This window comes from Pristis pectinata, chromosome 2 (assembly GCF_009764475.1).
Source record: "Pristis pectinata isolate sPriPec2 chromosome 2, sPriPec2.1.pri, whole genome shotgun sequence".
Taxonomy (NCBI): domain Eukaryota; kingdom Metazoa; phylum Chordata; class Chondrichthyes; order Rhinopristiformes; family Pristidae; genus Pristis; species Pristis pectinata.
In genome coordinates, this window is record NC_067406.1 from 135,645,808 (window position 1) to 135,662,804 (window position 16,997).

The 16,997-nt window shown below is 42.6% G+C and overlaps 1 protein-coding gene across 3 annotated transcripts in view; it reads right to left on the minus strand.

The window, feature by feature from the left end:
* gstcd (glutathione S-transferase, C-terminal domain containing) overlaps positions 1-16,944 on the minus strand; it is a 162,263-nt gene extending 145,319 nt beyond the window's left edge. For all 3 annotated transcript variants that reach the window (XM_052010052.1, XM_052010053.1, XM_052010054.1), the window contains exons 1-3: positions 16,910-16,944; positions 14,333-14,758; positions 6,818-7,306 (exon numbers count right to left, since the gene is read on the minus strand). In XM_052010052.1, the coding sequence (XP_051866012.1) occupies positions 6,818-7,306; positions 14,333-14,746 (903 nt within the window). In that variant the 5' untranslated portion in view covers positions 14,747-14,758; positions 16,910-16,944. The remainder of the gene's footprint in view (positions 1-6,817; positions 7,307-14,332; positions 14,759-16,909) is intronic.
* Between the last annotated feature and the right edge of the window lie 53 nt (positions 16,945-16,997).

Here is a 16,997-nt window from a genome sequence, read left to right on the forward strand (position 1 = left end):
TCACCTCTCATTCTTCTAAATTCAAGAGCGTGCAAGTCAAATGATCCACTCATATTTCTATTTGTTATGTTTTCCTCAATGTCCTGCACATTCTTTCCTTTCAGATACTTAGCCAGCTCCCCTTTGAATGCTACAACTGAATCTGCCTCTATTACTACTCCTGGCAGTGTATTCCACAGCCTAATCTCTCACAGTGTAAAAGAATTTTTTCTCACATCACTTTTGGCTCTGTTGCCCATCATTCTAGACCTCCTGATTCTCAATCCCTTTGCCAAACAGTTTCTTTCTATCTACTCTGAATATAGCCGGCACGATATATCACTGTCAGATCTCCTCAGAACCAGCTCTGTTCAAAGGAGAACAATCCCAGCTTCTCCAAAATCCACATAAATAAAATACCTCAATCCTGAAATAATTTTGGTAAATTTCAGAATCAGAATCAGGCATACAGTACAAGACATAAAAATTACTATAAGTTACAAAAATAAATAAATAGTGCAAAAGTGGAATAACGAAGTAGTGTTCATGGACCATTTAGAAATCTCTTGGTGGAGAAGAAGAAGCTGTTCCAAAAATGTAGAGTGTGGGTCTTCAGGCTCCTGTACCACCTCCTCACTGGGTAGTAACATGAAGAGGGCACATCCCAGATGGTGAGGGTCCTTAATGGTGGCTGCCACCTCTTGAGGCAGAGCCTCTTGAATATGTCCTCAATGGCAGGGAGGGTTGTGCCCATGATAGAGCTGGCTGAATCTACAACCCTCTGCAGCCTCTTTCAATCCTGCGCATTGGAGCCTCCATACCAGGCTGTGATGCAACCAGTCAGAATGCTCTCCACCGTACATCTGTGGAAATTTGCAAGAGTCTTTGGTGACATACCAAACCTCCCCAAACTCCTAATGAAGTAGAGCCGCAGGCGTGCCTTCTTTGTGATTGCATCAATATGTTGGGCCCAAGATAGATCCTCAGCAATGTTGACACCTAGAAACTTGAAGCTGTTCAACCTTTCCACCGCTGACCCCCTTAATGAGGACTGGTGTATGTTCTCCCGACTTTCCCTTCCTGAAGTCCACAATCAATTCCTTGGTCTTGCTGATGTTGAGTGCGAGGTTGTTGTTGCCACACCACTCAACCATCTCACTCCTGTACGCCACCTCATCACCATCTGAAATTCTGCCAACAGACGTGTCGTCAGCGAATTTATAGATGGCGTTTGAGCTGTGCCTAGTCACACAGTCATGAGTGTAGAGAGGGTAGAGTAGTGGGCTAATCACACATCCTTGAGCATACATTCTTCTGTACCACCTCCGAAGCCTCCACGTTTTTCCTAAAATGTAGTGCACAAAACTGGACATAATATTCCAGATGTAGCCAAATGAGTGCTTTTAATGGTTTCAGCACTGTAAAGTGTGAAGAATTTGGTCAGAAAGCAAATAGGTTGTAATCTGCTGTGAGAATAGAACCTTCTTGATTGGGATCAGCAAGTTTCCCTTGGTTCTAAACTTGCACCCACATTTAAAACTAAACAAGAAGTTTAACTAGTATGCAACACTATCAGAAACATGGATCACAGCTTTCACATTTCTTTAAGGGAATCAATCTTCTCAAAAAGGTCAGCATAATGAGAGGAAGCAATCTCTTCTAGGTCATAATACTACAAGAAAAGCTTTGCAGAAATGATTTTTCTTCCAATTCACGAAATGAATTGACATTACACAACAAAAAAAACACACTGCAAAAGCTTTCTTTTATTAATTTCAGCCTCTAAACTTGTAAGTGCTTTAGGTTAAGGCTAGTTAAAAGTAAAAGAAAGTTGAAAAGGTGTTACAAGGTACCACACAGTGTCTTGGCAGTCTGAGATCATTGTTTAACAAAAACTCACTCAATATTCTCACAGCATTTGAAAATTGTTTTCCCTACCCTTCAATCTATGCAGTGTAGTTTTCCTGGAGTGTGTGAAAGGGGAGAGTAGATTCACAATTCTATCAATTTGCCTTTTAATGTCAGTGTTGAGTATGAATAGAGAAGATAGATGGTCAAAAAAACAATACTCAAAGTACATTTTGATTTCAATAATAGGGTTCTTTGTGAAATATGTCCCTCTGTCATTTTATCTGACAGCTCCATGACAGGTGTTACATAAGTCCCACAAATTAAAACAAACTGTTACCTTGCTGCTCTTTGTGCAATTATCATAGTTGGAGAAGAGTAAATTTCAAGGACATGCCTTAATTCCAGCAAATGATCAGCAGAAAACTTGAAGACCATTGAAAGGGCTATTACCACTGTTCTTCTACCAGTGTTTCAACAAGAGTTTGAAGGAAGCTCAACTGAAGGTCCAAGTGCACCTAAAGGGGGATAACCCAGGTCTGAGCTTCAAGCTGAGCAATATCACAAGGGATGAGAGGTAGGACTGATGTGTTCCAAAAAGCCAGTCCCCAATTTCCGAGCCATGTCAGGAGAAGATAGGATTGGGCTCAACTGTGAAATTCACTTTCTAACTTTTCCCCCAGTTAAGCAATTTACGGAAGCATTCTGGGTTTATTGCAGCTCAATCAGTAGCACTTTTGTCTCTGAGTCAGACAGTGCTGGGCTCAAATGCAACTTCTAAAACCAAGAGGCCATCTGCCCTCACAGATGGACACAAAAGACCCCACTTCTTCAACGAGGTGGTGGTGGGGGGAGTTACCCCGACTATCCATCAATTAGTATTTCTGTAACAATGACCTGGTTATCATTATTTACCTGTCTGCCCACCTTGCTGTTCTATGCTTCCTACTTTACACCAGTGGCAATGTCATAAAAATAATAAATTGGTTTTGGAATGTCCCAAGCTCATACAAGGTGCAAGGCACCATGTTTGTCTCCTAGGTATGAGCCTGGATTTGTCACCAATCTTAAAAGTTAGATCATTCGGGAAGCATTTATTCACAAACAAAAAACTAACAATTATGTAACTCTCTTCCCCTTAAAATGTGGTGGATGGTGCTAGGTGATAGGTGAAATTTCCTGTTAGTTTTGTACCAAAGTTGACTGTTTTAGCCATCTCTCTATGATATGATCTAATGGGAAGAAAACCAGATAGAACAGCAAAGGCACCATGGAACTGGAGCAGAAACCTTTTCTACAATATAGAGATCTTTAAGCATAGAATCAGTGAATATGAAATAATGATGGGTTCAGGTACAGATTAGCAATGATTGAATGGGAAGTTTCACAAGATCACAAGACAAGGGAGCAGAAGCAGGCCATTTGGCCCATTGAGTCCACTCCAAGGAAAAGGGAAAAAAAGAAATGAGAAATGGGGAATGGGGGGGGGGAACAAAAAAACCTATTCTAATCCCAATTTCCGGCCTTATCCCCATATCCCTTGATACCCTGACTATTTAGATATCTATCTATCTCCTCCTTGAACGCCCCCACTGATCTGGCCTCCACTGCTGTACGTGGCAAGGAGTTCCACAAATTCACCACCCTCTGGCTAAAGAAATTTCTCCTCATCTCTGTTTTGAAACTGTACCCTCTAATTCTAAGATTGTGCCCTCTGGTCCTGGACTCACCCACCAAGGGAAACAGCCTAGCCACATCTACTCTTTCCTTTCCTATCAACATTTTAAATGTCGCTATGAGGTCCCCTCTCATTCTTCTGTACTCCAGTGAGTACAGTCCAAAAGCCGACAAACGCTCCTCATACGTAAGCCCTTTCATTCCTGGAATCATCCTCGTAAATCTCCTCTGAACCCTCTCCAACGTCAGCACATCCTTCCTAAGATGTGGGGCCCAAAACTGTGCACAATATTCCAAATGAGGCCTCACTAGTGCCCCGTAGAGCCTCATCAACACTTCCTTACTTTTATACACTATACCACTGATCCGACCTAGTGGTTAACCTTTAAGGTATCCTGCACGAGTACCCCCAAGTCCCTTTGTACTTCCGTACTTTGAATTTTCTCTCCTTCTAGATAATAATCTGCCCGCTTATTTCTGCTTCCAAAGTGTACAACTGCACATTTCTCAACATTGAATCTCATCTGCCATTTCCTTGCCCATTCTCCTAAACTGTCTAGGTCTCTCTGCAACCTTCCTATCTCCTCAATACTCCCTACTCCTCCACCTATCTTGGTGTCATCCGCAAACTTAGCCACGAAACAATTTATTCCATTATCCAAATCGTTAATGTACAAGGTAAAAAGGAGCGGCCCCAACACCAACCCCTGCGGCACACCACTAGTAACCGGTAGCCAACCAGAACTAGATCCTTTTATTTCCACTCTTTGCTTCCTGCCAACCAGCCAATGCTCCACCCATTCTGTTATCCTGCCCGTAATTCCATGACTTCTCATCTTATTAATCAGTCTCTTGTGAGGCACCTTATCGAAGGCCTTTTGAAAGTCTAAATACACAACATCTACCGCCTCTCCCTTATCCACCTTACCTGTGATTTCTTCAAAAAACTCCAATAGGTTGGTCAGGCAGGATCTTCCCTTCACAAAACCATGTTGGCTAGGACCTATCTTGCCTTGCGCCTCTAGGTATTCCGTAACCCCATCCTTGAGGATAGATTCCAATAACTTCCCCACCACTGACGTCAGACTAATAGGTCTGTAATTTCCTTTATGCTGCCTCCTTCCTTTCTTTACAGCGGAACTACATTTGCGACCCTCCAGTCCTCCGGAACCATGCCGGAATCTATCAATTCCTGGAAAATTATCACCAATGCCTCCACTATCTCTAAAGCCACCTCCTTCAGAACCCGGGGATGCACCTCATCCGGTCCGGGAGACTTATCAGTCTTTAGCCCATTTAGTTTTCCTAGCACCTTCTCCCTAGGAATCTTAACTGAACTCAGTTCCATTTCGTGAGACTCCTGACTAACCGGCACATTGCTGATGTCCTCCACGGTGAAGACCGATGCAAAATATTCATTCAATTCCTCTGCCATCTCTTTATCGTCCATTATAATATCTCCTGCTCCATTATCAATTGGTCCTATATCAACCCGTGTCTCTCTTTTACTCCTTATGTATTTAAAAAAACTCTTAGTATCCTTTCGAATGTTATCCGCCAACTTCCTTTCATAATTCATCTTTTCCTTCCTAATGACCTTCTTAGTTTCTCTCTGCAGGTTTTTAAAAGCTTCCCTGTCTTCTGTTTTCCCACTAATTTTTGCTTCTTTGTACGCCGCCCCTTTTGCTTTTATTTTAGCCTTCATCTCTCTCGTTATCCACATTTGTGCCTTTTTTCCATTCAAAACCTTTTTTCTTGGAATATATCTATCCCGTATTTTCCTTATTTCCTGTAGAAATTCCTCCCATTTCTCCTCCGCCGTCCCTCCAGCTAGCTTACTCTTCCAATCAATTTGGGCCAACTCATCTCTCATACCATTGTAATTTCCTTTGTTCCACTGAAATATCGATACACCAGTTATCAGCTTCTCCTTCTCAAACTTGAAACTGAACTCAATCATATTGTGATCACTGGTTCCCAGTGGTTCCTTTACCTTTAGTTCCCTAATCACCTCCGGTTCATTACACAGCACCCAATCCAAAACAGCTGATCCCCTGGTGGGCTCTTCAACAAGTTGCTCCAGAAAAACGTCCCTTAGACATTCCACAAACTCACTCTCCTGAGTCCTACCGCCTTGCTGGATTTCCCAGTCCACCTTCATGTTAAAATCCCCCATAATTATCTTCACATTGTCACTCTGGCATGCTTTTTCTAAACTGCAACTTATCGTCCACTTCCTGACTGCTATTAGGGGGCCTATATATGACTGCTACTATTGTCTTTTTACCCTTGCTATTTCTTAGCTCCACCCATAAGGATTCCACCTCCTCTGACCCAATGTCCCTCCTTTCTATTGATTTTATATTGCTACTAACCATCATGGCCACACCTCCCCCTCTGCCTACCCGCCTATCCTTCCTATACACTGTGTACCCCTGGACATTCAGTTCCCAATCACATCCATCGTGAAGCCACGACTTGGTGATTGCCACAACGTCGTATTTATTAACCTGTAGTTGTGCCACTAGGTCATCTACTTTATTCCTAATGCTACGTGCATTTAAATATAGTACATTTAGTCCGGTATCTGCTATTGATTTTGTTGTACTTCTATTGTTCAGCAGATTATCCTGACTTTTCACCTGTCTATCCTTCTTACCATCTTCACTACATACTATCTAAATAGACAACTTCTTGGTCTACTATTTGTAGAGCCAGCAGTTGTCTATTTAGCCCCTTAAACTAAGTGAGAACAAGAACACTAGCAAAACAATTATCCGAAAGTAAATGAAAATCTAAAAAACTGCAGATCCCAGAAATCTGAAATAAAAACAGAAAATGTTGGGAACACTCAGCAGGTCAGGCAGCATCTGTGGGGTAAGAAACAGATTGAACATGTTGGGTCCAAGACCCTTTATCAGTATGTTCCAACAGAGGGTCTCAGATCCTAAATATTAACTGTTTCTCTTTCTACATCTGATGCCTGATTTTCTGTTTTAGTTTTATAAATCCAAAACACTGACAGAACACTGGCATTGAACTTTATAACATTGAAGTGTTGTGAAGCACTTTTCAAAAAAAATTATCTGCTCCAGATACAAGAGACTGCAGATGTTGGAATACGGAGCAAAAAAAAATGTTAAAGCAGTCTGCACCAGTCCTCTAATTCTGTAAAAGTAATTTTGGATAAAGATTTTAAATAACATCAACACAGACAATAAAAGACGACCCAATAGGAACCACTCTCAAACTGAAAAAAATCATGTTCGTAACTTAATAAAGCAGTTAACAAACCAAATAATGAGAAACTTACAAAAAAGTAGTGTAGGCAAGGAAATAGGACTACATCTGTGAGAGTGAAGTAAAGCCCCTCAGCAAACACATGGTCCAGTGGTGGAAGATCAGCGGTTTTCACTTTTCTAATACAGGCCTGCTCCCTGCTGGTCACAGCTGGTATCTGCTCCACTGCTAGCTTAGAAAGTGCTGTCCTCAGCTCCAGGCTTTCCTTCTCGGTATCCATGTTTTCCTCACTTAAACCTTTAATTATGTCCACTCCTTCATCACAGCAGCCAGCTCCTTTATCGGATCCCATTTTGATTGGGTCTTTATTTTTGTCCTTGGCCCACTGTTGCAGTTTCTGCCTACGAATCTTGTCATCATTGTGAACACGGACAGGTTCTCCAAGTTTTTGCTCCAGGTGTTCTATCTCGGGTGGAATGGCTCGATGGCCATGGCTATTCCTAGGGAAGCTCTCCACAGCTAGCGGAATGCTAATCTCACATAGCTTGGTCCACTGGCTCACCTGCCGAATAAAAACACATACATATTGTTCCAGTCAATTGCTTGTATTATTTGTCAACTAATACATGATTACAGCACAGCATCTCAGTGATGGGCACTGGAATCCTTTAATACACTATTTCATTGTTTTGACATCTATGTGCAATGCCAAGTGTAGCCTTCAGATGAATTTGAGTTAGTGCTTGCATGTAGTTCAATCCCCATGCTAAAAATATGCCTCCTTCCCTCACTTTCGGTTTTTCGTTGTAAATTTTAATGACAACACTTTAATTTTAAAAAAACACACACATTTAAATTTGCCGTATGGTAGCAACTCCACTGGGCAGACAGCAGAAAGGATGTTGAAAGGAAAACATTCCCTTATCTAGTTCCTTTCATGAGCTCGTATACCTTTGCTGAAGTATAGTCACTGTTTAACATAGCAGCTCATTTGCTCACACCCAAGTCCCACAAATATCAATGTGACAATAACCAAATAATCTAATTTAGTGATGTTCGCACATTAATAAATATTGGCCAAAACACAGATTATTTCTCTGCACTTCTACAAAAGAGTGCTGCAGGGTCTTTTATATCCACACAATAGATGAGACGAGACAGAAGTTTGGCTCAGCGTCACCTCTTTAATAGTCTTGATATATCCATGAATAGAAGTGCAACATTTAAGCTAAAGTGCAAAACTGCAAAAGAATCAACAGAACAGGGGCAACATCCTGCACTATCTTAATCTGGCAGTAATGCACACTTATTTGAGGTTAAATAACTAGGGTCATTTAGAAATCTAAAAACTAAAACAAATGCATCATGTTCAATGTATTTCTGTGTGTTTACTGGCTTTCTTTCCTGAAAAAAAAGGTTAGGCTAGCCTATAATGTGACTCCTGAAATGAACTAACAAGGCACTCAGCTCTCACAACTACCTTTTCAAGACGCAATAAATGCTGGCCTCTCAGAAATGCCAAGATCCTAAAAGAATGAATTTTAAAACAATTCCATTTTGGTGTGGGGCAGCAATGCCAAGCACTGATCCATTCTTCCATTCAGAATTTTTCCAACAAAAATGGAAAGACAACAAACAAAGAAGAACCTCGGCAGAACTTAATCCATCATTTGTGCGAATTTAATCCTTTGTAGCCTGAGACCACAGAGCTTGAATAGATTTCCCCCACTACCTTGGTATTAGAATCTGTAGGCAACTTGCAAAATGGTGCGGTGGCATAAAAATATAGAAAATTCAACTCCATTTGCCCACCAGCCGCCAAAGGGAACTATGTCTCTTTCCCCAACCACACTGCCAGAAACCAAAGAAAACATGCCTCAGCTATTAAACACAAACCTTTCCCAGCAAACATGCCAAAAAAGCTTAATGCTAGTATTGTACCACCCCAAAAGATACATGCACTCAAAATACAAAGTAATCGGGTCTTAAAATCTAAATGGAAATGTAAAGGCTTTTAAATACAATCTGCACACAATAGGATGAAATCTTATGTCCAAGTTCAATTCTTGTCAACGTTCTCCATTTTAAATTCCAGTGTGAATAGAGACTGCAGTTCCACTACAGCACTGAGGAAAAACTCCATTGTCAAAGGTGCCCAGAATCAGAATCAGAATCAGAATCAGGTTTATTATCCCTGAATTATATGTCGTGAAATTTATTGTTTTGTGGCAGCAGTACAGTGCAAAGACATAAAATTACTATAAATTACAAAATAAGTACAAGAAAAGGAATAACAAAGTATTCAGATGAAAACTTAAGCTGAAACCCTAACTGTTTAATTCAATGAACTCAAAAGATCATGTGATTATTTCTGAGAGAATAGACCTTCACTTCAAAAGTACTTTACTGGTCATCACTAAAGATCGAATGTAAATCTGTCACTGTTTCTTTACCCAATGGTCAATAGCAGCACTCTAGGAGCAACTGGCAGAAAAGGTGACAAATTAACAGAGACTGCTTCCACTATAAATAAATTTACTGATAACAGAAGCATAAAATAAAGAATGCAATACAATACTTTAAAATGGAAATCATCTAAATTGTTCTGATCCACATATCCCTTATTGTCAAACCTGCTTTATCTGAAGATTAAACTTGGTCCACTGCCCATGTGCAATTCTTCAGAAAGTGGATTACAGGAAAAATATTTAACAGTTCCTATCTGCAATAATGCATCAGCATTCCTTAATAAATCAGTATTAAAAAACAAAGTTCAAACATACTTTCAAAGATCTGATGACTGAACAATGGCGCAAGTTGCATTTTTACACTGGGAAACACCAAATATGGAATTGAAATACAGCATAGGAAAAATAAATTGTTCTCCAAGTTTTTTTTTGAGGCTATTTTGTGCTGGATTGCTTCCAGTAAGGGAGAACTGATTTGACTGAAATTCTTTCCAAGTGTAAAATAGAGTTTATGCTGTCCTTTAAAAACCATCTATAAATAGCACTAAAGTTAATTCAAAAAAAAACTTAACATTCAGAATAGAAGATAATAGTACATGGAATCTTAAGATCCAAAATTACTGATTGATGTCATTGTAAGCCTATGCACAGTTGTAAGGAAAGACAGATTAACATCCAAAAAGGCCACATTCTTCTCAAATTATGTTTTGCCAATAGAATGTTAAACTTTTTACACTGCTACTTAGAGAATGACTGATTGCTAAGATTTCTCTCTTAAAAACGCTATAAAAATCTGAGTGCAAATTTGGGGACTTATTATGTGGATAGTAAAATGTACAACTTTTGCACCGCAGTTCTCTCTACATCTGATTTATTAACTACAGGGGACCCTGAGGATATGCAGTTGTGTTCTGTGATGTGTAAAATAGCCCACAGGCCACACATACAGAAAGTTGACGCTTCATAACATGCTTTTGCACAACTCCAAAACAGAATAACCAGTCATTTGTGACATGAATGCTTGTGAGATCTTACTAGTAAAACTGACAATGGCACTCACCTGCATAAATAACAATCAATGCACTTCTAAAGTAGTTTACTATATGTATAGTGCTTATGTTTTGGCAATAAGATGCCATCCTTTTAAATTCCCAATAATTTTGTGCCTAACTCCTAACTGTAACCTCCTCCAGAATTAAAAGTTTCTGAGATCATTCCTCCAATTCTGGCCTGAAGTGCATCCCTGATTTCCTTCAATAGTTTGCTCCCTAAGCTCTGGAGATCCTTCTTTTAACCTCTCTAACTCAGTCTCTTCCTGAAGTTACTTCATAAAATCTACCGCAACAAACAATGAAGGGTCTCAACCTGAATATTGACTGTCCATTTCCATCCATAGATGCTGCCTGACCTGCTGAGTTCCTCCAGCATCTTGGTGTATTGCTCCAGATTTCTAGCATCTGCTGTCTCGTGTCTCGCAACAAACAATCTGCTGGAGGAACACAGCCGGTTTAGCAGCATCTGTGGGGGGAAAGGAATTGTCAGCGTTTCAGGTCAAAACCCTGCATCGATTCCAGCATCTGCAGTCTCTTGTGTCTCTCTTAAAATCTACCATTGTGTCCAACCTTTAGTCACATGGCCCAATATCTTCTGATGTATCTCACTGTTAAATTTTCATTACGATCCTTTGAAACACCTTGGGATGTTTTATTACTTCAAAGACACTGCACAAATGCAAATTGTTATTGTTTGTTAAAAAAATACAATTTACATCAACTCAGAATTTCTCTTTACAGTTCGCAGCAGCAATTTATACACGTCCTTCACCTTAACAAATCTGGCAAATCTTACCCTATTGCCTTATCCCTTCCATTCATTAAAACAGTGATCGCACATTATTAGCAGTCAAGGCATAAATATCCAATGCTATATTACTGTACTTTATTCACAATATTTTCCAAAGGGGCTATATGAAACAAAATGGAAAGAAGCTCACGTAGAGTTTAAATGTATGGATCAGTGCGACTTTTAGCACATCTCTGCGCTATACACTATGCAATTAGCTTTTGCTTCCATGATAAGGCCCATTTATTGTCAAGGTATTCCATCATAAACTATGACCATATTAAATATGGAAGTAGCTTGTACAAACATCACACTGCATATCACAGAAATTCATGGGACAGAAGTAGACCATAAACTGGACAATTCCCACATTCCAGCTCTCGAACTGTAGCCATGTAGGTTAAGGCTGTTAGTGCTTTTGAGGGTTTTAGCCTGCATCATTCTTTCAGGTAATAAGTTCTACACCACATACATTCAACTGATTGAAAATGTTGTTCAACTCCCCTCAAATCTAAAATCCCCTATTACTGACCTCTCTGTTAAAGGAAAAGGGTCCTTCCTTTTCACCCATTCCTGACCTCTCACAACATTACGTACCTCAGTTAAATCTCTCCTCAACTACTTTTGTTCTAAAGAGAACAGCCTAGGCCTATACAATCTTTCCTCATATATAAGCATACCAGTACATGATTTTTCAAATCAGTAAATATTGATAGATGTTAACTACATAGATTAATGAAAGCACTTTTCCATCATTATTTTCATTATAAATTAAAATGGAGCAGAGTCTGAAGTGGTCATATTTGTATTTGTCAAATTATTTTAGGAATGTATTGTAACTATTAAATAAGCACAATGATTTAAATCTAGATTACTGATTTATGCACATTTATTTTAAATATTTTTACAAGTGACTATCTAAAGCTTTTAAATGTCATACCTTCATTGATAAATTGTCTATCTCCACACCCCTAATTCTGGTCAGTCCTGAAAAGTCAAATCAATAAAAATTGATACGAATGCCTAAAATTAATTATTGATTTTATCTGTCAAAATCATTTTTAAAAAATCAAAATCAAAACCTAAAAATAACTAGATTCTCCATCCCTCTTCACACCCTTCTCCACCCTCACTCATGCCATCACATCTTTCTTGCAGTGTGATGACCAGAACTCTAGTTTTGCCCTAGTGATTTAAACAATGGCACCATAAAAGTCTTCCTGTCTTTCAGCACCAAGTCTGTAGCCAAATGGCATTATCCAGTTTCTATTTCTTACACTCTAAACTGTTAAAGTAAGTAATTTTCTTTTAAGATTAACATAAACTAAAAATATGTTTTGCAATATATAAGCGATTACTAGATTAGAATTAAACCCAGGCAAGCATGGTCTCAAGTGTTGTTTTCCCTCTTGATTTTTTTAAAGCTTTCTCATCAGTTTAACCCTATATGGTGTAGAATAAATAGGTCACTGCTGACAAAAAAAGAACAAATTCATAATGATAAAACAAAGGAAAGGGGGTTTGTTTAGTGTACAGTCTCACCTATGAGTTACAAGGTTATGGATTCATGCCCCAGTTCACAAAGCTTGAGTAGGACAGAGAGCCTGCACCAGGGGAAATGTAATCCTTCCACGAGATACTGAAGCAAGTAACTGTCAGTCTATAAGTTCAGGAAAATGTTAAAGATCCCATAGCACTATTTGAAGAACAGGGAGTTCTCCTACTGTTCTGGTCAACATTCCTCCCACATTTAACACCTTCAAAAGTAGTTCATCCAATTTTACATCACCCATTTAACACTAATCATTGTAATTCCACAGAACCATGCCAGTTTACAGTAGGGAAGAATGTCACTTAAATCATCTCATCTGTGCCAGTTCTTTGCTAGAGTAATTATAAAATAACATCAACTTTACTACTCTCTCCCCAAAGCCCTATATCTTCCCAGAAGCAGTCTTTACAGGCAGTTGTTATAATACTATTGAATGGTTCCCCAGTACAATAAGATGGACTCTGAACCTCACAATCTACCTCGTCATGACCTTGAACCTTATTGTCTACCTGCACTGCACTTTCTCTGTAACTGTAACACTTTATTCTGCATCCTGTTATTATTTTACCTTGTACTACTTCAATGCACTGCGTAATGGATTGATCTGTGTGAACGATATGCAGGACAAGTTTTTCACTGTACCTTGGTACATTTGACAATTATAAACTAATTTACCAATTTAGATACATTTTCCTTAAAGGATGCAATGTGTTTTATGTCATTTGTTCGTCTGGCAAAGCATCATGCATAGGTGTTCAACTCTGGCCAGTGTTGCTTAACATTCTATTAGGTTGCGGTAATGAAATATATAATTGAAGTCAATAGAACTGAACTTTGGGGCAGAGCACCATGTGCTGTTGATATAGTGTGTTTAATGCTACAGGAGATGGATTTCTAGGCAATAATTTTTAGAAGACTGGTGCACATCACTCGGTGTGCCAGACCATGGGAGTCTGTTAAAATTAATATAATCTGGGAAACAAGGAAATCCCACCACAGGGTGTTCCCTTAACTGAATTATAAAACCTGAGTACAGACAATCAAAATATAGATACAGAGAAACAATTTCCTCAGGTGAGTGAATAATTGGAAATAGGAAGTAGAACATTTAGAAGTGAAATTGAGAAGCACTTTTAATGCAGAATCCTGCTCTAGTAATTAGACATATTCATGGGTAGTCAATAATTCTATGGTGTAAAGATATCAAGAGATATGCAAAAGAAAGACATGCATTTATAAGATGCTTTCATGTCCCTGTCAGGACACCTTAAACTGCTTTATAGCCAATGAAGTTCTTGTGAAGTGTGGCTGTTGTTGTAAACGCAGCAGCCAATTTGCATTCACCAAGCTCCCTCAAATATTACTGACAATGGTTCCTTAATATGCTTTGGAAATGGTTACAGAAAGATTAGTACTGACCAGAACTCCAGGAATAACTCCTCTTTGATAAAAAAGTGACATGGGATCTTTTATGCCCTCTTGATAAGGGGGCCAAAAGGACTTGATTTAACATTGCATCCCAAAAGACAACCCACCACCCCAACCTGTGCAGTGCTCTCTCAGTACCTCACTGAAGCATCAACCAAGATTTTGTTATTAATCCTGCAGTTGGACTTGAACCCACAATCTTCTGTGAAAAGGGTCACACCACCTAAGCCCCAAGTGACAGATAGCACAAAGTTAAAATACAGATCAGGAAAGCCTTGACTTTTTCCTAAATACTCACCTCAGCACAAGCCTTTAAGCATGTCTTTTTAAATCCAAGCAGCTCTGAGACATCCCTGCGATTGCAGTCAACTTCACAAGTTCTTTGAATAATGTATCTCAAAACCACAGCAAGGCCTGCTCGACAAAAATTCCCATTCCTTTCCACCAGAGCTGGTAAACGACAACTTCGAACCACGGGAGGCAGTTCCTGCTTTGAAACGATAGTCACAGGAATGTTGGCCGGTACCTTTTTCTTCCATAATGTACTATCAGCAGCATCCTTATTTGGCATGAGGAACACCCTTATAGATGTAGTGTCACAGTAGGACATTAGAAATAAAACAATGGATGTGTGCAGAGGAAAAATCCTATCTTCCAAGTAGTGGGAAAACTCCAGATACAAGCACTCATCGTTCATACCCTCTTTCTTCATTTTTGCAACTACCTGGAGGGAGAGTGGAATTAGAAAGCACTTAAGATATTGAAACACTGAAAAATATTTTGTAAGTCTTAATAAGTTTTCAACATTTCACCAACAGGAAAATGAAAATAATACAGCATCAGTGGTGTCCTGGTATTTGTGATAGAAGAGTCACAGGAGCTTTAGAAATGGAACATAGAACAGTACAGCACAGGAATAGGCCCTTCAGCCCACGATGTTGTGCTGAACTAAATTAGTAATCAAATGCCCAACAAAATTAATCCCTTCTGCCTACACAATGTCCATATCCCTCCTTTTCCTGCACATTCATGTGCCTATGTAAGAGCCTCTTGAATGACTCTACAGTATTTGCCTCCATTACCACCCCTGGCAGTGCATTCCAGGTGCCCACCACTCTCTGCGTAAAAAAACTTGTCCTGCACATCTCCTTTGAATTTACTCCCTCTCATCTTAAATGGGATCTCGTTACAGCAAGGGGCAACCATTCTTTACGTTGATAGTATAAAAACTAATGGGAGCAGCTTTCAGCTGTTCTCTCTCTCTCTGTTCCACCTTCACTACCCTTGCCCAAAGGTGCGGAGTCTGATGTTATCTTCGGCCCGGGACTCCAGGCCTGAGGAATCATGCAGAACCCAGAGACACAAGAGATTCCCAGATGCTGGAATCTGCAGCAACACACACACATGCTGGAGGAACTCAGTAGTTAAGGTAGCATCTATGGAGGGAAATAAACAGTCAACATTTCAGGTTCAGACCCTTCACACAGAACCTGGGTAGTGCCCAGTGCTGACGGGCTGGTGACTGTAGTTACCAACACTTCACTCACTTTGAGGGGGGGGGGGGTAATGGGAGGGAGGAGGGGAGTGTAGAGAAGGGAGGGGGAGTGGAGCAGGGGGAAAGGGGTGGAGGGGGAGGGAGAAGTGGGGGGGTGGAGGGGAGGGGGAGGAGACGGGGTGGAGGAAGGAAGGGGAAGGGGAGGGGGAAGGGGAGGGGGAGGGGGAGGGGGGAGGGGGAGGGGGGAGGGGGAGGGGGGGAGGGGGAGGGGGGAGGGGGGAAGGGGGAAGGGGGAGGGGGAAGGGGGGAAGGGGGAGGGGGAAGGGGGAGGGGGAAGGGGGAGAGGGGAAGGGGGATGGGGGGGAGAGGGGACGGGGGATGGGGGGGAGAGGGGAAGGGGGATGGGGGGAGAGGGGAAGGGGAGGGGGGGAGAGGGGAAGGGGAGGGGGGGGAGGGGGAGGGGGGAGGGGGAGGGGGGGAGGGGAGGGGGGAGGGGGGAAGGGGGAGGGGGGGGGAGGGGAGGGGGAGGGGAGGGGGAGGGGAGGGGGAGGGGGAGGGGGGAGGGGGAGGGGGGAGGGGGAGGGGGGGGAGGGGAGGGGGGAGGGGGGGGAGGGGAGAGGGGAGGGGGGAGGGGGAGGGGGAGGGGGGAGGGGAAGGGGGAGGGGGGAGGGGGAGGGGGGGAGTGGGAGTGGGGGAGGGGGGAGGGGGGAGGGGGGAAGGGGGGAGGGGGTGGAAGGGGGGAGGGGGAGGAGGGGGAAGAGGGGGGAGGAGGGGGAAGAGTGGGGAGGAGGGGGAAGAGGGGGGAGGGGGGGAGGGGGAAGAGGGGGGAGGGGGGGAGGGGGGGAGGGGGAAGAGGGGGGAGGGGGAAGAGGGGGGAGGGGGGGAGGGGGAAGAGGGGGGAGGGGGGGAGGGGGAAGAGGGGGGAGGGGGGAGGGGGGAGGGGGGGAGGGGGGAGGGGGAAGAGGGGGGAGGGGGGGAGGGGGAAGAGGGGGGAGGGGGGGAGGGGGAAGAGGGGGGAGGGGGAAGAGGGGGGAGGGGGAAGAGGGGGAAGAGGGGGGAGGAGGGGGAAGAGGGGGGAGGGGGGAGGGGGAAGAGGGGGGAGGGGGGGAGGGGGAAGAGGGGGGAGGGGGGGAGGGGGAAGAGGGGGAGGGGGAGGGGGAAGAGGGGGGAGGGGGGGAGGGGGAGGGGGAAGAGGGGGGAGGGGGGGAGGGGGAAGAGGGGGGAGGGGGGGAGGGGGGAGGGGGAAGAGGGGGGAGGGGGGGAGGGGGAAGAGGGGGGAGGGGGAAGAGGGGGGAGGGGGGGAGGGGGAAGAGGGGGGAGGGGGGGAGGGGGGAGAAGGTGATACAGGAGTCAGGAGCAGTGTAAAGATCAATCAGTTACCTGAACGCATGCAGCACGAATGAGAGGGGGGAACCCAAAAGTAGACGGACCGGATGTTACCCGTTGCTAAGAGGGGCGGGGGAAGGTG